Raw genomic sequence first — 26,197 nt, forward strand, 5'->3', positions numbered from 1 at the left:
AAATCCGGGACGTGCTTATATCATACAGATAATATCCGGGAGGTGCTTATATCATACAGATAATATCCGGGAGGTGCTTATATCATACAGTATATATCCGGGAGGTGCTTATATCATACAGTATATATCCGGGAGGTGCTTATATCATACAGTATATATCCGGGAGGTGCTTATATCACACAGACAATATCCGGGAGGTGCTTATATCATACAGATAATATCCGGGAGGTGCTTATATCATACAGTATATATCCGGGAGGTGCTTATATCATACAGTATATATCCGGGAGGTGCTTATATCATACAGATAATATTCGGGAGGTGCTTATATCACATGGATAATATCCGGGAGGTGCTTATATCACACAGACAATATCCGGGAGGTGCTTATATCACACAGACAATATTCGGGAGGTGCTTATATCATATAGATAATATCCGGGAGGTGCTTATATCATACAGATAATATCCGGGAGGTGCTTATATCACACAGACAATATCAGGGAGGTGCTTATATCACACAGATAATATCCGGGAGGGGCTTATATCACACAGATAATATCCGGGAGGTGCTTATATCACACAGATAATATCCGGGAGGGGCTTATATCACACAGATAATATCCGGGAGGTGCTTATATCATACAGATAATATCCGAGACGTGCTTAAATCACACAGATAATATCCGGGAGGTTCTTATATCATACAGATAATATCCGGGAGGGAGGTGCTTATATCATACAGAATATATCCGGGAGGTGCTTATATCATACAGATAATATCCGGGAGGGGCTTATATCACACAGATAATATCCGGGAGGTGCTTATATCATACAGTATATATCCAGGAGGTGCTTATATCATACAGATAATATCCGGGAGGTGCTTATATCACACAGAATATATCCAGGAGGTGCTTATATCACACAGATAATATCCGGGAGGTGCTTATATCACACAGACAATATCCGGGAGGTGCTTATATCACACAGACAATATCCGGGAGGGGCTTATATCACACAGATAATATCCGGGAGGTTCTTATATCATACAGATAATATCCGGGAGGGAGGTGCTTATATCACACAGATAATATCCGGGAGGGGCTTATATCACACAGATAATATCCGGAGGTGCTTATATCATACAGATAATATCCGACAGGTGCTTATATCATACAGATAATATCCGGGAGGTGCTTATATCATACAGAATATATCCGGGTGGTGCTTATATCACACAGATAATATCCGGGAGGTGCTTATGTCACACAGATAATATCCGGGAGGTGCTTATATCACACAGAATATAACAGGGAGGTGCTTATATCACACAGATAATATCCGGGAGGTGCTTATATCACACAGATAATATCCGGGAGGTGCTTATATCACACAGATAATATCCGGGAGGTGCTTATATCACACAGATAATATCCGGGAGGGAGGTGCTTATATCACACAGATAATATCCGGGAGGGGCTTATATCACACAGATAATATCCGGGAGGTGCTCATATCACACAGATAATATCCGGGAGGTGCTCATATCACACAGATAATATCCCGGAGGTGCTTATATGATACAGAATATATCCGGGAGGTGCTTATATCATACAGATAATATCCGGGAGGTGCTTATATCACACAGACAATATCCGGGAGGTGCTTATATCACACAGACAATATCCGGGAGGTGCTTATATCATATAGATAAAATCCGGGAGGTGCTTATATCATACAGAATATATCCGGGAGGTGCTTATATCATACAGATAATATCCGGGAGGTGCTTATATCACACAGATAATATCTGGGAGGGGCTTATATCACACAGATAATATCCGGGAGGGGCTTATATCACACAGATAATATCCGGTAGGGGCTTATATCACACAGATAATATCCGGGAGGTGCTTATATCATACAGATAATATCCGGGACGTGCTTATATCATACAGATAATATCCGGGAGGTGCTTATATCATACAGTATATATCCGGGAGGTGCTTATATCATACAGATAATATCCGGGAGGTGCTTATATGATACAGAATATATCCGGGAGGTGCTTATATCACACAGATAATATCCGGGAGGTGCTTATATCACACAGACAATATCCGGGAGGTGCTTATATCACACAGACAATATCCGGGAGGTGCTTATGTCATATAGATAATATCCGGGAGGTGCTTATATCATACAGAATATATCCGGGAGGTGCTTATATCATACATATAATATCCGGGAGGGGCTTATATCACACAGATAATATCCGGGAGGTGCTTATATCACACAGATAATATCAGGGAGGTGCTTATATCACACAGATAATATCCGGGAGGTGCTTATATTATACAGATAATATCCGGGAGGGAGGTGCTAATATCACACAGATAATATCCGGGAGGGGCTTATATCACACAGATAATATCCGGGAGGTGCTCATATCACACAGAGAATATCCGGGAGGTGCTCATATCACACAGATAATATCCGGGAGGTGCTCATTTCACACAGATAATATCCGGGAGGTGCTCATATCACACAGATAAAATCCGGGAGGTGCTCATATCACACAGATAATATCCGGGAGGGGCTTATATCACACAGATAATATCCGGGAGGGGCTTATATCACAGATAATATCCGGGAGGTGCTTATATCATACAGATAATATCCTGGAGGTGCTTATATCATACAGATAGTATCCGGGAGGTGATTATATCATACAGATAATATCCGGGAGGTACTTATATCATACAGATAATATCCGACAGGTGCTTATATCATACAGATAATATCCGGGAGGTGCTTATATCATGCAGAATATATACGGGAGGTGCTTATATCATACAGATAATATCCGGGAGGTGCTTATATCACACAGATAATATAGGGAGGGGCTTATATCACACAGATAATATCCGGGAGGTGCTTATATCATACAGATAATATCCGACAGGTGCTTATATCATACAGATAATATCCGGGAGGTGCTTATATCATACAGAATATATATCCGGGAGGTGCTTATGTCATACAGATAATTTCCGGGAGGTGCTTATATCATACAGAATATATCCAGGAGGTGCTTATATCATACAGATAATATCCGGGAGGTGCTTATATCACACAGACAATATCCGGGAGGTGCTTATATCACACAGACAATATCCGTGAGGTGCTTATATCATATAAATAATATCCGGGAGGTGCTTATATCACAGAGACAATATCCGGGAGGTGCTTATATCATATAGATAATATCCGGGAGGTCCTTATATCATACAGATAATATCCAGGAGGTTCTTATATCATACAGATAATATCCGGGAGGTTCTTCTATCATACTGATAATATTAGGGAGGTGTTTATATCATACAGAATATATCCGGGAGGTGCTTATATCAGACAGATAATATCCGGGAGGTGCTTATATCATACAGATAATGGGCCTGATTCAGAGCCACTCGTAAGCGGCAGCTCGTTCGCTCCGAGCGATGTTTGCCCAACTGTGCATGCGCACGGATCGTTATATGCATGCGCGAACCAGTCAGTGCGGCCGAAATTCTTGTGCTCGCAAAATAGCGAATGCCTGATAATTTGAGTGACAGGATGAGGCATATGTGGGTGGTAACAAGGGAAGGTGCTTGAAGACGGGGAGTGGAGATCCGATCGCAGGCGTGCTTAAAGGTAAAAACGGGCGTTTTATGGGTGTGCATAATTAAAACAGCAGTGTCATTGACCATGTCACTGGGTTGTTTTAAGCCAGAAATTGTGGCAAAATTGTGGTAGCAAAAACCAACCACAAGAATAGCGAGCAGATCATACCCTGTTCGATGTACTCGATTAATCTAATAAATAGCGGACATGACGTAGGATGCAAGCAGCCAGGGGGCGTAGTTTCCGAAAAAACGACCGCAAGTTTTGTTCGCTCGTGCAGACCTAGAGGCGTGAACAAACCGCAAACAGCGAACGGTTCATTTGAATAGCCACCCCTATTTTCTGGACGAGCGAGCGCAAATAGCGACCGGCTCTGAATCAGGCCCAATATCCGGGAGTTGATTATATCATACAGATAAAATCCGGGAGTTGCTTATATCATACAGATAATATCCGACAGGTGCTTATATCATACAGATAATATCCGGGAGGTGCTTATATCAAACAGAATATATCCGGGAGGTGCTTATATCATACAGATAATATCCGGGAGGTGCTTATATCATACAGATAATATCCGGGAGGTGCTTATATCACACAGATAATATCCGGGAGGTGCTTATATCATACAGATAATATCCGACAGGTGCTTATATCATACAGATAATATCCGGGAGGTGCTTATATCACACAGAATATATCCGGGAGGTGCTTATATCATACAGATAATATCCGGGAGGTGCTTATATCATACAGAATATATCCGGGAGGTGCTTATATCATACAGATAATATCCGGGAGGTGCTTATATCACACAGATAATATGCGGGAGGTGCTTATATCACACAGATAATATCCGGGAGGTGCTTATATCATACAGATAATATCCGGGAGGTACTTATATCATACAGATAATATCCGACAGGTGCTTATATCATACAGATAATATCCGGGAGGTGCTTATATCATACAGAATATATCCGGGAGGTGCTTATATCATACAGATAATATCCGGGAGGTGCTTATATCACACAGATAATATAGAGAGGGGCTTATATCACACAGATAATATCCGGGAGGTGCTTATATCATACAGATAATATCCGACAGGTGCTTATATCATACAGATAATATCCGGGAGGTGCTTATATCATACAGAATATATATCCGGGAGGTGCTTATGTCATACTGATAATTTCCGGGAGGTGCTTATATCATACAGAATATATCCAGGAGGTGCTTATATCATACAGATAATATCCGGGAGGTGCTTATATCACACAGACAATATCCGGGAGGTGCTTATATCACACAGACAATATCCGGGAGGTGCTTATATCATATAAATAATATCCGGGAGGTGCTTATATCACAGAGACAATATCCGGGAGGTGCTTATATCATATAGATAATATCCGGGAGGTCCTTATATCATACAGATAATATCCGGGAGGTTCTTATATCATACAGATAATAACCGGGAGGTTCTTCTATCATACAGATAATATCCGGGAGGTGCTTATATCATACAGAATATATCCGGGAGGTGCTTATATCAGACAGATAATATCCGGGAGGTGCTTAAATCATACAGATAATGGGCCTGATTCAGAGCCACTCGTAAGCGGCAGCTCGTTCGCTCCGATCGATGTTTGCCCAACTGTGCATGCGCACAGATCGTTATATGCATGCGCGAACCAGTCAGTGCGGACTAAATTCTTGTGCTCGCAAAATAGCGAATGCCTGATAATTTGAGTGACAGGATGAGGCGTATGTGGGTGGTAACAAGGGAAGGTGCTTGAAGACGGGGAGTGGAGATCCGATCGCAGGCGTGCTTTAAGGTAAAAACGGGCGTTTTATGGGTGTGCATAATTAAAACAGCAGCGTTATTGACCATGTCACTGGGTTGTTTTAAGCCAGAAATTGTGGCAAAATTGTGGTAGCAAAAACCAACCACAAGAATAGCGAGCAGATCCTATCCTGTTCGATGTACTCGATTAATCTAATAAATAGCGGACATGACGTAGGATGCGAGCGGCCAGGGGGCGTAGTTTCCCAAAAAACGACCGCAAGTTTTGTTCGCTCGTGCAGACCTAGAGGCATGAACAGACCGCAAACAGCGAACGGTTCATTTGAATAGCCACCCCTATTTTCTGGACGAGCGAGCGCAAATAGCGACCGGCTCTGAATCAGGCCCAATATCCGGGAGTTGATTATATCATACAGATAAAATCCGGGAGTTGCTTATATCATACAGATAATATCCGACAGGTGCTTATATCATACAGATAATATACGGGAGGTGCTTATATCAAACAGAATATATCCGGGAGGTGCTTATATCATACAGATAATATCCGGGAGGTGCTTATATCACACAGATAATATCCGGGAGGTGCTTATATCATACAGATAATATCCGACAGGTGCTTATATCATACAGATAATATCCGGGAGGTGCTTATATCATACAGAATATATCCGGGAGGTGCTTATATCATACAGATAATATCCGGGAGGTGCTTATATCACACAGATAATATCCGGGAGGTGCTTATATCACACAGATAATATCCGGGAGGTGCTTATATCACACAGATAATATCCGGGAGGGGCTTATATCACACAGAAAATATCCGGGAGGTGCTTATATCACACAGATAACATCCGGGAGGGGCTTATATCACACAGATAATATCCGGGAGGGGCTTATATCATACAGATAATATCCGGGACGTGCTTATATCATACAGATAATATCCGGGAGGTGCTTATATCATACAGTATATATCCGCGAGGTGCTTATATCATACAGATAATATCCGGGAGGTGCTTATATGATACAGAATATATCCGGGAGGTGCTTATATCACACAGATAATATCCGGGAGGTGCTTATATCATATAGATAATATCCGGGAGGTGCTTATATCACACAGAATATATCCGGGAGGTGCTTATATCACACAGACAATATCCGGGAGGTGCTTATATCACACAGACAATATCCGGGAGGTGCTTATATCATATAGATAATATCCGGGAGGTGCTTATATCACACAGATAATATCCGGGAGGTGCTTATATCACACAGATAATATCCGGGAGGGGCTTATATCACACAGATAATATCGGGGAGGTGCTTATATCATACAGATAATATCCGGTAGGTGCTTATATCATACAGAATATATCCGGGAGGTGCTTATATCATACAGATAATATCCGGGAGGTGCTTATATCATACAGAATATATCCGGGAGGTGCTTATATCACACAGACAATATCCGGGAGGTGCTTATATCACACAGACAATATCCGAGAGGTGCTTTTATCACACAGATAATATCCGGGAGGGGCTTATATCACACAGATAATATCCGGGAGGTTCTTATATCATACAGATAATATCCGACAGGTGCTTATATCATACAGATAATATCCGGGAGGTGCTTATATCATACAGATAATATCCGGGAGGTGCTTATATCATACAGAATATATATCCGGGAGGTGCTTATATCATACAGATAATATCCGGGAGGTGCTTATATCATAAAGAATATATCCGGGAGGTGCTTATATCATACAGATAATATCCGGGAGGTGCTTATATCACACAGAATATAACCGGGAGGTGCTTATATCACACAGATAATATCCGGGAGGTGCTTATATCACACAGATAAGATCCGGGAGGTGCTTATATCACACAGATAATATACGGGAGGTGCTTATATCACACAGAATATAACCGGGAGGTGCTTATATCACACAGATAATATCTGGGAGGTGCTTATATCACACAGATAATATCAGGGAGGTTCTTATATCACACAGATAATATCCGGGAGGGAGGTGCTTATATCACACAGACAATATCCGGGAGGTGCTCATATCACACAGATAATATCCGGGAGGTGCTCATATCACACAGATAATATCCGGGAGGTGCTCATTTCACACAGATAATATCCGGGAGGTGCTCATATCACACAGATAATATCCGGGAGGTGCTCATATCACACAGATAATATCCGGGAGGGGCTTATATCACACAGATAATATCCGGGAGGGGCTTATATCACACATATAATATCCGGGAGGTGCTTATATCATATAGATAATATCCTGGAGGTGCTTATATCAAACAGATAATATCCGGGAGGTGCTTTTATCATACAGATAATATCCGACAGGTGCTTATATCATACAGATAATATCCGGGAGGTGCTTATATCACACAGAATATATCCGGGAGGGGCTTACATCACACAGATAATACCCGGGAGGTGCTTATATCACACAGATAATATCCGGGAGGGGCTCATATCACACAGATAATATCCGGGAGGGGCTTATATCACACAGATAATATCCGGGAGGGGCTTATATCACACAGATAATATCCGGGAGGTGCTTATATCATACAGATAATATCCTGGAGGTGCTTATATCATACACATAGTATCCGGGAGGTGATTATATCATACAGATAATATCCGGGAGGTACTTATATCATACAGATAATATCCGACAGGTGCTTATATCATACAGATAATATCCGGGAGGTGCTTATATCATACAGAATATATCCGGGAGGTGCTTATATCATACAGATAATATCCGGGAGGTGCTTATATCACACAGATAATATAGGGAGGGGCTTATATCACACATATAATATCTGGGAGGTGCTTATATCATACAGATAATATCCGACAGGTGCTTATATCATACAGATAATATCCGGGAGGTGCTTATATCATACAGAATATATATCCGGGAGGTGCTTATGTCATACAGATAATTTCCGGGAGGTGCTTATATCATATAGAATATATCCAGGAGGTGCTTATATCATACAGATAATATCCGGGAGGTGCTTATATCACACAGACAATATCCGGGAGGTGCTTATATCACACAGACAATATCCGTGAGGTGCTTATATCATAGAAATAATATCCGGGAGGTGCTTATATCACAGAGACAATATCCGGGAGGTGCTAATATCATATAGATAATATCCGGGAGGTCCTTATATCATACAGATAATATCCGGGAGGTTCTTATATCATACAGATAATATCCGGGAGGTTCTTCTATCATACAGATAATATCCGGGAGGTGCTTATATCATACAGAATATATCCGGGAGGTGCTTATATCAGACAGATAATATCCGGGAGGTGCTTATATCATACAGATAATGGGCCTGATTCAGAGCCACTCGTAAGCGTCAGCTCGTTTGCTCCGAGCGATGTTTGCCCAACTGTGCATGCGCACGGATCGTTATATGCATGCGCGAACCAGTCAGTGCGGCCGAAATTCTTGTGCTCGCAAAATAGCGAATGCCTGATAATTTGAGTGACAGGATGAGGCGTATGTGGGTGGTAACAAGGGAAGGTGCTTGAAGACGGGGAGTGGAGATCCGATCGCAGGCGTGCTTAAAGGTCAAAACGGGCGTTTTATGGGTGTGCATAATTAAAATTGCAGCGTCATTGACCACGTCACTGGGTTTTTTTAAGCCAGAACTGGTCGCAAAATTGTGGTAGCAAAAACCAACCACAAGAATAGCGAGCAGCTCATACCCTGTTCGATGAACTCGATTAATCTAATAAATAGCGGACATGACGTAGGATGCGAGCGGCCAGGGGGCGTAGTTTCCCAAAAAACGACCGCAAGTTTTGTTCGCTCGTGCAGACCTAGAGGCGTGAACAGACCGCAAACAGCGAACGGTTCATTTGAATAGCCACCCCTATTTTCTGGACGAGCGAGCGCAAATAGCGACCGGCTCTGAATCAGGCCCAATATCCGGGAGTTGATTATATCATACAGATAAAATCCGGGAGTTGCTTATATCATACAGATAATATCCGACAGGTGCTTATATCATACAGATAATATCCGGGAGGTGCTTATATCATACAGAATATATCCGGGAGGTGCTTATATCATACAGATAATATCCGGGAGGTGCTTATATCATACAGATAATATCCGGGAGGTGCTTATATCACACAGATAATATCCGGGAGGTGCTTATATCATACAGATAATATCCGACAGGAGCTTATATCATACAGATAATATCCGACAGGTGCTTATATCATACAGATAATATCCGGGAGGTGCTTATATCATACAGAATATATCCGGGAGGTGCTTACATCACACAGACAATATCCGGGAGGTGCTTATATCACACAGACAATATCCGAGAGGTGCTTATATCACACAGATAATATCCGGGAGGGGCTTATATCACACAGCTAATATCCGGGAGGTTCTTATATCATACAGATAATATCCGACAGGTGCTTATATCATACAGATAATATCCGGTAGGTGCTTATATCATACAGATAATATCCGGGAGGTGCTTATATCATACAGAATATATATCCGGGAGGTGCTTATATCATACAGATAATATCCGGGAGGTGCTTATATCATACAGAATATATCCGGGAGGTGCTTATATCATACAGATAATATCCGGGAGGTGCTTATATCACACAGAATATAACCGGGAGGTGCTAATATCACACAGATAATATCCGGGAGGTGCTTATATCACACAGATAATAACCGGGAGGTGCTTATATCACACAGATAATATCCGGGAGGTGCTTATATCGCACTGAATATAACCGGGAGGTGCTTATATCACACAGATAATATCTGGGAGGTGCTTATATCACACAGATAATATCAGGGAGGTTCTTATATCACACAGATAATATCCGGGAGGGAGGTGCTTATATCACACAGATAATATCCGGGAGGGGCTTATATCACACAGATAATATCCGGGAGGTGCTCATATCACACAGATAATATCCGGGAGGTGATCATATCACACAGATAATATCCGGGAGGTGCTCATTTCACACAGATAATATCCGGGAGGTGCTCATATCACACAGATAATATCCGGGAGGTGCTCATATCACACAGATAATATCCGGGAGGTGCTCATATCACACAGATAATATCCGGGAGGTGCTCATTTCACACAGATAATATCCGGGAGGTGCTCATATCACACAGATAATATCCGGGAGGTGCTCATATCACACAGATAATATCCGGGAGGTGCTCATTTCACACAGATAATATCCGGGAGGTGCTCATATCACACAGATAATATCCGGGAGGTGCTCATATCACACAGATAATATCCGGGAGGGGCTTATATCACACAGATAATATCCGGGAGGGGCTTATATCACACATATAATATCCGGGAGGTGCTTATATCATATAGATAATATCCTGGAGGTGCTTTTATCATACAGATAATATCCGGGAGGTGATTATATCATACAGATAATATCCGGGAGGTGCTTTTATCATACAGATAATATCCGACAGGTGCTTATATCATACAGATAATATCCGGGAGGAGCTTATATCACACAGAATATATCCGGGAGGGGCATATATCACACAGATAATATCCGGGAGGTGCTTATATCACACAGATAATATCCGGGAGGTGCTTATATCACACAGATAATATCCGGGAGGGAGGTGCTAATATCACACAGATAATATCCGGGAGGGGCTTATATCACACAGATAATATCCGGGAGGTGCTCATATCACACAGATAATATCCGGGAGGTGCTCATATCACACAGATAATATCCGGGAGGTGCTCATTTCACACAGATAATATCCGGGAGGTGCTCATATCACACAGATAATATCCGGGAGGTGCTCATATCACACAGATAATATCCGGGTGGGGCTTATATCACACAGATAATATCCGGGAGGGGCTTATATCACACAGATAATATCCGGGAGGTGCTTATATCATACAGATAATATCCTGGAGGTGCTTATATCATACAGATAGTATCCGGGAGGTGATTATATCATACAGATAGTATCCGACAGGTGCTTATATCATACAGATAATATCCGGGAGGTGCTTATATCATACAGAATATATCCGGGAGGTGCTTATATCATACAGATAATATCCGGGAGGTGCTTATATCACACAGATAATATCCGGGAGGTGCTTATATCACACAGATAATATCCGGGAGGTGCTTATATCACACAGATAATATCCGGGAGGGGCTTATATCACACAGATAATATCCGTGAGGTGCTTATATCACACAGATAATATCTGGGAGGGGCTTATATCACACAGATAATATCCGGGAGGGGCTTATATCATACAGATAATATCCGGGACGTGCTTATATCATACAGATAATATCCGGGAGGTGCTTATATCATACAGTATATATCCGGGAGGTGCTTATATCATACAGATAATATCCGGGAGGTGCTTATATGATACAGAATATATCCGGGAGGTGCTTATATCACACAGATAATATCCGGGAGGTGCTTATATCACACAGACAATATCCGGGAGGTGTTTATATCATATAGATAATATCCGGGAGGTGCTTATATCATACAGAATATATCCGGGAGGTGCTTATATCACACAGATAATATCCGGGAGGGGCTTATATCACACAGATCATATCCGGGAGGTGCTTATATCATACAGATAATATCCGACAGGTGCTTATATCATACAGATAATATCCGGGAGGTGCTTATATCATACAGTATATATCCGGGTGGTGCTTATATCATACAGATAATATCCGGGAGGTGCTTATATCACACAGAATATATCCGGGAGGTGCTTATATCACACAGACAATATCCGGGAGGTGCTTATATCACACAGACAATATCCGGGAGGTGCTTATATCACACAGACAATATCCGGGAGGTGCTTATATCATACAGAATATATATCCGGGAGGTGCTTATGTCATACAGATAATTTCCGGGAGGTGCTTATATCATACAGAATATATCCAGGAGGTGCTTATATCATACAGATAATATCCGGGAGGTGCTTATATCACACAGACAATATCCGGGAGGTGCTTATATCACACAGACAATATCCGTGAGGTGCTTATATCATATAAATAATATCCGGGAGGTGCTTATATCATATAGATAATATCCGGGAGGTCCTTATATCATACAGATAATATCCGGGAGGTTCTTATATCATACAGATAATATCCGGGAGGTTCTTCTATCATACAGATAATATCCGGGAGGTGCTTATGTCATACAGAATATATCCGGGAGGTGCTTATATCAGACAGATAATATCCGGGAGGTGCTTATATCATACAGATAATGGGCCTGATTCAGAGCCACTCGTAAGCGGCAGCTCGTTCGCTCCGAGCGATGTTTGCCCAACTGTGCATGCGCACGGATCGTTATATGCATGCGCGAACCAGTCAGTGCGGCCGAAATTCTTGTGCTCGCAAAATAGCGAATGCCTGATAATTTGAGTGACAGGATGAGGCGTATGTGGGTGGTAACAAGGGAAGGTGCTTGAAGACGGGGAGTGGAGATCCGATCGCAGGCGTGCTTAAAGGTCAAAACGGGCGTTTTATGGGTGTGCATAATTAAAACTGCAGCGTCATTGACCACGTCACTGGGTTTTTTTAAGCCAGAACTGGTCGCAAAATTGTGGTAGCAAAAACCAACCACAAGAATAGCGAGCAGCTCATACCCTGTTCGATGTACTCGATTAATCTAATAAATAGCGGACATGACGTAGGATGCGAGCGGCCAGGGGGCGTAGTTTCCCAAAAAACGACCGCAAGTTTTGTTCGCTCGTGCAGACCTAGAGGCGTGAACAGACCGCAAACAGCGAACGGTTCATTTGAATAGCCACCCCTATTTTCTGGACGAGCGAGCGCAAATAGCGACCGGCTCTGAATCAGGCCCAATATCCGGGAGTTGATTATATCATACAGATAAAATCCGGGAGTTGCTTATATCATACAGATAATATCCGACAGGTGCTTATATCATACAGATAATATCCGGGAGGTGCTTATATCATACAGATAATATCCGGGAGGTGCTTATATCACACAGATAATATCCGGGAGGTGCTTATATCATACAGATAATATCCGACAGGTGCTTATATCATACAGATAATATCCGGGAGGTGCTTATATCATACAGAATATATCCGGGAGGTGCTTATATCACACAGATAATATCCGGGAGGTGCTTATATCACACAGATAATATCCGGGAGGTGCTTATATCACACAGATAATATCCGGGAGGTGCTTATATCACACAGATAATATCCGGGAGGTGCTTATATCACACAGATAATATCCGGGAGGGGCTTATATCACACAGATAATATCCGGGAGGTGCTTGTATCACACAGATAATATCCGGGAGGGGCTTATATCACACAGATAATATCCGGGAGGGGCTTATATCATACAGATAATATCCGGGACGTGCTTATATCATACAGATAATATCCGGGAGGTGCTTATATCATACAATATATATCCGGGAGGTGCTTATATCATACAGATAATATCCGGGAGGTGCTTATATGATACAGAATATATCCGGGAGGTGCTTATATCACACAGACAATATCCGGGAGGTGCTTATATCACACAGACAATATCCGGGAGGTGCTTATATCATATAGATAATATCCGGGAGGTGCTTATATCATACAGAATATATCCGGGAGGTGCTTATATCACACAGATAATATCCGGGAGGGGCTTATATCACACAGATAATATCCGGGAGGTGCTTATATCATACAGATAATATCCGACAGGTGCTTATATCATACAGATAATATCCGGGAGGTGCTTATATCATACAGTATATATCCGGGTGGTGCTTATATCATACAGATAATATCCGGGAGGTGCTTATATCACACAGAATATATCCGGGAGGTGCTTATATCACACAGACAATATCCGGGAGGTGCTTATATCACTCAGACAATATCCGGGAGGTGCTTATATCACACAGACAATATCCGGGAGGTGCTTATATCACATAGATAATATCCGGGAGGTGCTTATATCACACAGATAATATCCGGGAGGTGCTTATATCACACAGATAATATCCGGGAGGGGCTTATATCACACAGATAATATCGGGGAGGTGCTTATATCATACAGATAATATCCGGTAGGTGCTTATATCATACAGAATATATCCGGGAGGTGCTTATATCATACAGATAATATCCGGGAGGTGCTTATATCATACAGTATATATCCGGGAGGAGCTTATATCATACAGATAATATCCGGGAGGTGCTTATATCACACAGATAATATCCGGGAGGTGCTTATATCACACAGATAATATCCGGGAGGTGCTTATATCACACAGACAATATCCGGGAGGTGCTTATATCACACAGACAATATCCGGGAGGTGCTTATATCACACAGATAATATACGGGAGGTGCTTATATCACACAGACAATATCCGGGAGGTGCTTATATCACACAGACAATATCCGGGAGGTGCTTATATCACACAGATAATATCCGGGAGGGGCTTATATCACACAGATAATATCCGGGAGGGGCTTATATCACACAGATAATATCCGGGAGGTGCTTATATCATACAGATAATATCCGGGACGTGCTTATATCATACAGATAATATCCGGGAGGTGCTTATATCATACAGTATATATCCGGGAGGTGCTTATATCATACAGATAATATCCGGTAGGTGCTTATATGATACAGAATATATCCGGGAGGTGCTTATATCACACAGATAATATCCGGGAGGTGCTTATATCACACAGACAATATCCGGGAGGTGCTTATATCACACAGACAATATCCGGGAGGTGCTTATGTCATATAGATAATATTCGGGAGGTGCTTATATCATACAGAATATATCCGGGAGGTGCTTATATCAGACAGATAATATCCGGGAGGGGCTAATATCACACAGATAATATCCGGGAGGTGCTTATATCACACAGATAATATCTGGGAGGTGCTTATATCACACAGATAATATCCGGGAGGTGCTTATATCATACAGATAATATCCGGGAGTGAGGTGCTTATATCACACAGATAATATCCGGGAGGGGCTTATATCACACAGATAATATCCGGGAGGTGCTCATTTCACACAGATAATATCCGGGAGGTGCTCATATCACACAGATAATATCCGGGAGGTGCTCATTTCACACAGATAATATCCGGGAGGTGCTTATATCTTATAGATAATATCCGGGAGGGGCTTATATCACACAGATAATATCCGGGAGGGGCTTATATCACACAGATAATATCCGGGAGGTGCTTATATCATACAGATAATATCCTGGAGGTTCTTATATCATACAGATAATATCCGACAGGTGCTGCTTATATCATACAGATAATATCCGGGAGGTGCTTATATCCCACAGATAATATCCGGGAGGTGCTCATATCACACAGATAATATCCGGGAGGTGCTCATATCATACAGATAATATCCGGGAGGTGCTCATATCATACAGATAATATCCGGGAGGTGCTTATATCATACAGATAATATCCGGGAGGTGCTTATATCATACAGATAATATCCGGGAGGTGCTTATATCATACAGATAATATCCGGGAGGAGCTTATATCATAAAGATAATATCCGGGAGGTGCTTATATCATACAGATAATATCCGGGAGGTGCTTATATCATACAGATAATATCCGGGAGATGCTTATATCACACAGATATTATCCGGGAGGTGCTTATATCATACAGATAATATCCGGGAGGTGCTTATATCATACAGATAATATCCGGGAGGTGCTTATATCACACAGATAATATCCGGGAGGTGCTTATATCACACAGATAATATCCGGGAGGTGCTTATATCATACAGATAATATCCGGGAGGTGCTTATATCATACAGATAATATCCGGGAGGTGCTTATATCACACAGATAATATCCGGGAGGTGATTATATCACACAAATAATATCCAGCAGGTGCTTATATCATACAGATTATATCCAGCAGGTGCTTATATCATACAGATAATATCCGGGAGGTGCTTATATCACACAGATAATATCCGGGAGGTGCTTATATCATACAGATAATATCCGGGAGGTGCTTATATCATACAGATAATATCCGGGAGGTGATTATATCACACAGATAATATCCGGGAGGTGCTTATATCATACAGATTATATCCAGCAGGTGCTTATATCATACAGATAATATCCGGGAGGTGCTTATATCACACAGATAATATCCAGCAGGTGCTTATATCACACAGATAATATCCGGGAGGTGCTTATATCATACAGATAATATCCGGGAGGAGCTTATATCACACAAATAATATCCGGAAGGTGCTTATATCACACAGATAATATCCGGGAGGTGCTTATATCATACAGATAATATCCGGGAGGTGCTTATATCACACAGATAATATCCGGGAGGTGCTTATATCATACAGATAATATCCGGGAGGTGCTTATATCATACAGATAATATCCGGGAGGTGATTATATCACACAGATAATATCCGGGAGGTGCTTATATCATACAGATTATATCCAGCAGGTGCTTATATCATACAGATAATATCCGGGAGGTGCTTATATCACACAGATAATATCCAGCAGGTGCTTATATCACACAGATAATATCCGGGAGGTGCTTATATCATACAGATAATATCCGGGAGGTGCTTATATTCCTCACCTTTCATGATTTCCTTCTCCACCTCCTCGGGGTTCTCCAGCTCCTGGCTGGTGGTTTTATAGCTGATTTTTCCCTTCCTTTCTGAACCATTTTTACTTTTCACAAGTTTAAGCTCCAGGGGACATCGGGTGACGATACCTGTAGAGCAAAGAGAGATAGTAATGATCACGTATCATAGATCTATAATATGATTTCTCACATTGGGCGGGATCCAGCAAAGGGAGAAATGTGGTCAAAACCCCCCAAGGTGCACTCCGGGGCTTGGATGCGGTGGGTAACCTCATCTTCTATTTCTTTAGTATGTAAGCTCTCACGAGCAGGGCCCTCTTCCCTCATGTGCTTCTCCTTCCCTTACTTATATTTTAATTTACAACAGCCCCTGACACCCTGCTGCTTATGTAAGTGTTATGCAGCAATGTATATAAATCCTGTATTTGTCCTTCATTGTTTGTACTGTTAATAACTGTGTTTCTTGTGTGCTCATTTGTTTATGTGCTATGTAACCCTTGTGGCGCCCTATAAGTAAAGGATAATAATAATAATAATCTTCTGATGGCGTTACCCTATAGAAGTCTATGGGCTTCTATCCAGAGAGTGCTGTGAGAGGGAGACAAACAGATGCACCCCCAGCACCCCCGCGGCATGCACAGAAGGACACCAGAGGGGCTTCTGGGTCATAGACCCGGAGGTTCCTCCATCGCAAAGGGCCGCTCTTACCGAGGGAGAGAGAGACGTCCCTTTGTGATTTTCGTCATGCATCCCACCCTTTATAAGGGCATCACATTACCCCATGGGACAGAAAACTACAATTACATGAAAGTAACCCATTGGGATAAGGAGAGCAGCAGGTCTGATGTAAGAGATGTGCAGGTCTCTATAGTAGCATAGAAGCTTGGTCTGTAACCAATACCACAATCTAGGAGCCGTATGGGGAGGGAGCCATCTGTCACAGATATCTCATATGGTTATCACATACAATTACACAGTTACAATTGTACATTAAGCCTTAGGCTTGTATTAGGTGTCTGCTTAGGGCCAATGACTGGGGTAGGATCACATTTAGGACTAAGGGTTTCTTGTCATCCTAGGCAACAAGGTGGATGATATAGAAGATAATATGCCCCACGCCCTAGTAGGCCCAGGGCAAATTGCTATTTTGCCTCTTTATTAAAATGTCCCTCGTGAGCATGGAATTAATTAAAAAATGACTGCAAGGAATTATAACTGATTAAAATATATATTTTTTAGGATATCGATTTATCTGGACTTGAGAGCCCTCTTTCACTAATTAATATATTTACTGTGTTGCTGATTGTGAAGTCAAAACGGATGTCCATTCGCCGAGCTCCATAGCAAATCACGGGATAGTGCGCTGGCAACTCTATGTACAGAGGCCACTGTTCTGCCCTCCTGGGCATGTACGAGGGCTAGGCCTTCATTCCCAGCATCATATGGATCAGCACCAGGCTCCATAGCCTCCACACCCCAGGCTACAGCGGGAGCTCCACCACTGATCACTGCCCTGTCCTGTGACTGTCACGTGTCTGATAAGAAAGTGAAGTTATTCAGCCTGCAGGTGAGAGGGGAAGTGGTGCAGGAGCTGGAAGTGGGAGAAGGTCTAATGAGTGAAGCCAACAAGTACAATGTTGGTGTTTTAAATGGTCAGTTTATCTGCGGTGTGTTCCAGCCACTGTCAGAGAATGTACAGAAAGTCTCTCTCTATACAAACGTTTATATGAATGTACTAATATGTATTATTATTAGACCTGTCATTCGTCTGGGCGCTAGCTATTGTTCCCTCTCTTCCCCCACATCCCATCTCTCTCTACCCCTCTTCCTTCCATCTCTCTCTAGGGAGCATAGCAGGGTTAGGGTTAGGCACCCCTGGGGGGGGGAAGGCACAACTGGGGGGGAGGTTGGGGTTAGGCACTAAGGGGGGAGGTTAGGGTTAGGCACCACTGTGGGGGAGGTTGGGGTTAGGCACTAAGGGGGGAGGTTAGGGTTAGGCACTAAGGGGGAGGTTAGGGTTAGGCACTAAGGGGGAGGGTTAGGTACTAAGGGGGGAGGGTTAGGTACTAAGGGGGGAGGGTTAGGGTTAGGCACCACTGGGGGGGAGGTTGGGGTTAGGCACTAAGGGGGGAGGTTAGGGTTAGGCACTAAAGGGGGAGGGTTAGGGTTAGGCACTAAGGGGGGAGGGTTAGGTACTAAGGGGGGAGGGTTAGGTACTAAGGGGGGAGGGTTAGGGTTAGGTACTAAGGGGGAAGGTTAGGCACTAAGGGGAGAGGGTTAGGCTTAGGCACTAAGGGGGAGGTTAGGGTTAGGCACTAAGGGGGGAGGTTAGGGTTAGGCACTAAGGGGGGAGGGTTAGGGTTAGGTACTAAGGGGGGAGGTTAGGGTTAGGCACTAATGTGGAGGGGGCGGGTGGGGAGGGTTAGTAGGGGAAGAGGGGAGGGTAAGTATATCTACCTGACCCCTGTCGGGATACCAACCTTCGGGATGCCGATGTCGGTATTCTGACTTTAGGCTTTCCGACAGCCGGCACTACATACCGATTCTGTATAACCCACAGTTATCATACCTCTTTGTATGATGCATAAGGTGTTCTGATTTGCAGGACCTCTGGTGGTGGGGTAGTACTGGGGGGGGGTTCATGGGATGATTTGTGGGACCTTTAGTGGATAGAAGGAGCTGGTGGTTCATAGAGATGCATGGCTCCATCTGGTTTGACCTGCTGCTTCCCCATCTACATGTGGTGGTACATCCTTGGAGGGGTATTCAATATGAAACGTTAACCTCGCCAGCGAGGTTTTCGCCGCACATCAGAGGTTTTGCCAGCAAAAAAGTATTGCGCGCGCTCCCGCTTTTCCCCGTATTCAATTTGAAATGAGCTAAAACAGGGCCCGGCGAAAATTGGATCGGCGAAAAAAAACGGGAATTGCAGTTAATAATTTTAGGACCCTCCTAAAGATGTCCAGACCTCGGGGATCACTATGGGTACCCCCGTTTTTGCCTGCAGAAGAAAGTCGGGATTTTTAAATAGCCGCGTAGGTGTTTTTTTTCCCAACATTGAAGAAGTGATGCAGAAGAGCTCTTAGGTTATTTTTTTCATTTTTTTAAGTGGTGCCATAACTTCACTGTAAAATAAATAGTTAAAAAAAGACAAAACACACACACCGTGTCCAGTATAAGTTTATTACACACACCTACCCATTCACACATACTTACCTATACCAGATGTTCTGTGGCCTTCTACAGTAGATATCCATGATGAGTGGCCCTGCAAAGAAAGATTTCATACTCACCTACATCCAGCGCTGGTCTCAGCAGTAATCCATGGCAGTTTAAAAACAATAAAACGCATTTAGCCGATCCACGCTACTAGCTATGTGTATGTGTGTTTCCACACATGCTGATAGCTCCCGAATGGCCGCTGCCGGCACTTCACGGGGCATTGCAGTCCCGTCAGCCAATCAGCGGCCTCGCTGACTGTAGAGTGGCCGCTGATTGGCTCCGGCTACTGACAGTTCCCACGTGGTGTGACTGGCCCACGTGGGAACTGTCAGTAGCCGGAGCCTATCAGTGACTGCTCTACAGTCAGCGCGGCCGCTGATTGACTCTCAGGACTGGCAGCTCCGTGGATGTGCCGTCAGCTGGCATTCGGGAGTTATGAGTATGCGTGGGAACACACATATTCATAGCTCGTTCGTGGGTCACGTATTCGTTTTTTTTTTTTGCCAAGTACGTGGATTACTGCAGAGACCAGCGCCAGGATATAGGTGAGTATGAAATCTTCCTTGCAGGGCCATGTTTTAAGGACTTCTACTGGAGAAGAGGACAGAATCATCTGGTATAGGTAAGTATGTATGAATGGGTAGGTGTGTGTAATAAACTTATACTGGGCACGGTGTGTGTGTTTTGTCTTTTTTAAACTATTTATTTTACAGTGAAATTACAGGTGCCGCATGTCTGCTGGCACTTGTAGTTCCATAAGTGCAAAATGGCAGGCATGCTGTCACTGTAAAGTACAATAGTGTAACATTATTTGGCCCCCCTATTACCCCCATACCCACCGCTCCAGGGGTATGGGGCTCAGCCTCAGGCTTCAGCGTAAGCCTGTGGTGCTCGGGAGAGGGGGAACTCTTTTTTGGGGAGTCCCCAACTCCCCCGAGATCACCGGCTTGTGCTGACCGACTTGGGGTATAATGCTTTGGACATGGAGCCCCGGTGACTGGGTCTCCGGGCTGTGGCACTACACCCCAGTCGGTTGGGTCTGGTGCTGGTCTTAAATATAGGGGGTATCCCACATCGTTTTTGCCCCCTATATTTAAAACCAGCACTAGTCCCTGCAGCCTGGTGTTGGTTTCTAAAATACGGAGGAACCCTACACATTTTGTTCCCCATATTTTTAGAAACCACCACTGGCTGCAAGCCTGGGGCTGGTTTGGCTTTTGGGGGGGGGACCTTATGTAATTTTTTTTGTAATTTTTTACTAATTTTTTTTACAGGTTAACAAAAATGGGAATTTTCGGAAAATATTCTTGGGACCCCCTAAAGATGTCTAGACATGGGGGATCACTATGGGTATCCCCATTTTTAACTACTGAAGGAAGTCGGGGTTTCTAATAGCCGCAGCAAGTGCATAAATGCGACTTTGAAGAAAGTGATGCAGAAGAGCATTTAGATTTTTTTGGGGGGAGAAATAACTATGCCCAGCAAATTTGGGGTACTTGAAAATGGGGGTCAGCATATTTTAAAGTTGCTAAAGTGACTTGAAAAAATCGTGAAAAACCCACCCGCCGCAGGCAGCTGCAATGAAAAAAACACCTGGGGCATACTTGGGGACCCCCCCCAGAGTCAAGTTCGCTATTTTTAAACTTTGTCCCCCAACATTTTTTTTTTGGCCCCCAAATTCAAAGTTCTTTTTTTGGGCTGTCCCGATTTTTTTTTTTTTGACACAGATCGTTTCAAGGGGTCATTCTGAAGGGTGCAGGCTATTTTTTTTAAGCCTGCACCCCTAAACCCCAATTCTGCACTTTTTTTCACCATATATTCAGTGGTGAAAAGTTATCCCCGTTTTTTTTCAAAGACTTGTCGAACCTGCGAAAAGTCTTTGAAATTGAATACGGTGTAATACCAAAACCAGCGAAAATGAGGTCATCGGTGCGAAAACATCGCAGAAACTGACTTTTCGCTCCAAATTGAATACCCCTGTTAAACTGCATGAGCGGAGGTGCAGGCCGGCTGGTTTCATGTGCTCTGCCTGTGGGTCAGTAGAGCTGTTGGGGACCTTCTCCTCCAGCGGCGAGTATCTGAGGGGGTCGTCTGTCCGGTGCCAGTCACTCAGCTGTATTTTTGTGATTAATGCCGGAGATTTGTCATTTTTGTTTCAGTGCTATTGTAAACCCTTACGCAGGCACTGTCATTATTGTAAATAATTTTAGGAAAAAGTTACCACAGGGCCTAATTCAGAGCTGTCGGCATTGCACAGCTGTAGGGAATCGGCTCTGCGATACCGCACAACTAATACGCCAATGCAGCAGGAGGTGTCTGGTGTAATTAGAGGTCTCCTGCTGGCAACACAGGATCAGAGTGCTGTGTCCTAAGGGAACTCAGATTGGAGTATTTGCATCATTAGGCCACTCCCCCTCATGGAAAAATCCTGTTAATTGCGCTTATTTAAATAGGGGGCAGGGCCAAAGGGCGCGATTCTATGATAATATTCTCTGCCCTCTACGTTCGGACCTCGGATTTCCGGTAAGATTCTCCCTATTCCTGCTCACTTCACTAGGATGTGGGCAGGATGCGGGAGAAGTGCCGACTGTACTGGGGGTGCGGGAGCTACCCGAAAAATCGTGAGCCTCCCGCAGGTCCCGGTACAGTAGGTAAGTATGATATATGATATGTGTAACATGGATGTTATCAGGATCCTTGCACCTGAATCGCTCTTCCTCACTGCAGTAACTGTTGTGTCTACATTTCGTAGTGATGAAAAGATTCCTCTCACCGCTGCCTCGGGGGAGAGTGACTCCAGACAGAGCCTCCAGAACTGAGCTTTTCCCGGAGCTCTGGTCACCGATGACCGCGATCGCCGGTAGCGCCAGGTCCTTCTCCACCCCCAGGGACCTCAGTGAATCAATGAGATCTATACATGGACGGATCTTCTCCTCGTATGTGTCATACAAGTAGTTAGGCATTCTGTAAGAAAACAAAAAAAATCTATATATACAGGGCTGCCATCAGAAATTGTGGAGCCCGGGACTGACAAAGTAGGCAGGGACCCCCCTCCCCCTTTCTCCGCTACCGCTAAGTCTCATGAGTCATGACTTACCTTATCTCCTTGACGAATGCTCCTTCCTTCTGGCTTGTTCTCCTCACGCTCTCCTGCCCCTCTGACCTCTTCCTTCCAGCAGCGTGGCGTGACCTCATGAAGTCACGTGCACCAACTGTAATGGAAGATAAAACATTATTATTGAACAGAGGGACTGCTTCAGACCCGGTCGCTAAGCTGCGTTCGCTCGCAGCCGGGCAATTGTTGCAAACTGCGCATGCATATAAGTCGCAGTTCGCATGCGCGGACCAGTCACTGCGATCGGGAGACGATCGCTCTCTGCATATTGCCAGAGCGCTAGTTTGAGTGACAGAACAGGGCGTGGGTGGCTGGTGGATGGGGCAGGTCTGTGTAAATGGGGAGTGCTTGCACTAGCACAGGCGTGGCTGGGCGTCTTTACACCCACTTTAAGGAGTGCATAATTACAACGCAGCGTCAGCATACGCGTCATGCGGGTGAAATACAGACAGCGGTGATCGCAGTGCTTGAGGTAGCCTAAGGTTTACCCAAGCACTGCGCACTGGTTTGATATCGCCCGATGGTCAATGTTTTCATACACTTCCTGGAGTTGAGGTCTGAAAGTGGGCGTCTTTACTCCAGGCTGGTGGGCGTCTAAGTTTAGCTGCCGATCGCACATTAAGACATACATACTCTCTAACACATACATACACACACACACATATATACACACTAACACATACATACACATATATACACTCTATCACATACATACACATATGTACACTAACACATACATACACATATATACACTAACACATACATACACACTAACACATACGTACACATATATACACTCTAACACATACATGCACCAATTACACACTAACACATACATACACTCTAACACATATATACACTCTAACACATACATACACATACATACACTCTAACACATACAGCAAATACACTTTAACACATATATACACACTAACATACATACACATATATACACAATAACACATGCATACACATATATTATATACACTAACATATATACAGTATACACACACTAACACATATATAACACACTAACATACATACACCCACACTAACACATACATACACATATATAGACACTAACATACATACACATATACACACACTAACACATACATACACATATATAGACACTAACATACATACACATATACACACACTAACACATACATACACATATATAGACTAGGGGTGTGCACCGGACACTTTTCGTGTTTTGTGTTTTGGTTTTGGATCTGGATCTTTCTTCGTGTTTTGGATCTGGATTGGTTTTGCCAAAACCACCCTTCCGTGTTTTGGGTTCTGGGTTTTGTGTTTTGGATCTGGATTTTTTCTTAAAAAATAAAAAAAAAACGCTAAAATCACATAAATGGGCCTTTTTTTGTTCCTACGCTATTAATAACCCCAATAACATTAATTTCCACTCATTTCCACTCTATTCTGAACACCTCACACCTCACAATATTGTTTTTAGGCCAAAAGGTTGTACCGAGGAAGCTGGATGACTATGCTAAGCGACACAAGGGGGCGGCACAAACACGTGGCCCATCTAGGAGTGGCACTGCAGTGGCAGACAGGAAGCCAATCAGCGTTATGGTGCCCATTTGCATGTAGCACGAACCCGGGAGATCCGTGCTACATGCATCTGTGTGATTGGCACAGAGCAATGACAGGTCCGTGAGACCCGTCTGTGCTGCTGTGGTAAAAAAAAAAAAAAAAAACCTGTGTAAAAAAAGAAAAAAATGGCGTGCACCCCCCCAAAAAAGAGCAACCAGCCCCGGGCATTAGTAACCCAGTGCTGGGTGTGCTTAAATACAGGGGACAAACGACGTAGGGGTCCCCTGTACTTAAGCACAACCAGCACCGGGCTAGTCAGAACCAGCGCTGGTTGCCAAAATACGGGGGACAAACGACGTAGGGGTCCCCTGTATTCTGCGCAACCAGCTCTGGGCTCTGATCCGGTCCTGGTTCTGGAAATATAGGGGACAAAAAATGAGTAGGGTTCCCCTGTATGTTCCAGAACCAGCACTGGACTTTTTCTAGCGGGGGGCTGATGCCACAGCCAGGGGAGCCCTTTCACCGGGCCCCCCAGCCGCAGCATCAACCCTGACCGCTAGTCAGCCCAGGCCGGGGATCCCTGGAGAGCTGGGGACCCCCCCAATAAAGGGGTCACCCTCTCCAGGGCACCCCAGGCCCAGGCTGATAGCCCGGGGCTATCCCCGCCACCCCTGGTGGCGGTGGGTGGCGGGTTGATTGTGTGGTGTGGTGTAAATAAAGAATATCAAACATTGTCTTTACAAGTAGAACTGCAAGTCCCAGCTAGCCTGCCCCGCATGCTGGTACTTGGAGAACCACAAGTACCAGCATGCAGGGCATTAAGGGCCCACTAGTACCTGTAGTTCACCTGTAAAAAAAATGTTTAAAAAAACACAGGACACACACACCGTGACAGTATAAGTTTATTAAACATACATACACACACACACATGTACACATACTCACCTATGTAACCTGTAGCATCGGTCCACTTGTCCGGTAAAGTATCCCTAGGGGACCTGTG

At 43.6% G+C, this 26,197-nt stretch overlaps 1 protein-coding gene across 1 annotated transcript in view; it reads right to left on the bottom strand.

Annotated features, from left to right (window-relative positions):
- LOC148442580 (interferon-induced GTP-binding protein Mx-like) overlaps positions 1-23,635 on the bottom strand; it is a gene marked incomplete at its 3' end in the record, with an annotated part of 310,315 nt that extends 286,680 nt beyond the window's left edge. Inside the window, exons 1-3 of the mRNA XM_088463778.1 lie at positions 23,620-23,635; positions 23,296-23,486; positions 17,292-17,429 (exon numbers count right to left, since the gene is read on the bottom strand). Of these exons, the coding sequence (XP_088319904.1) occupies positions 17,292-17,429; positions 23,296-23,485 (328 nt within the window). The remainder of the gene's footprint in view (positions 1-17,291; positions 17,430-23,295; positions 23,487-23,619) is intronic.
- Between the last annotated feature and the right edge of the window lie 2,562 nt (positions 23,636-26,197).

This window comes from Taudactylus pleione, unplaced genomic scaffold, assembly GCF_031769625.1.
Source record: "Taudactylus pleione unplaced genomic scaffold, aTauple2 ptg001445l, whole genome shotgun sequence".
Taxonomy (NCBI): Eukaryota; Metazoa; Chordata; class Amphibia; order Anura; family Myobatrachidae; genus Taudactylus; species Taudactylus pleione.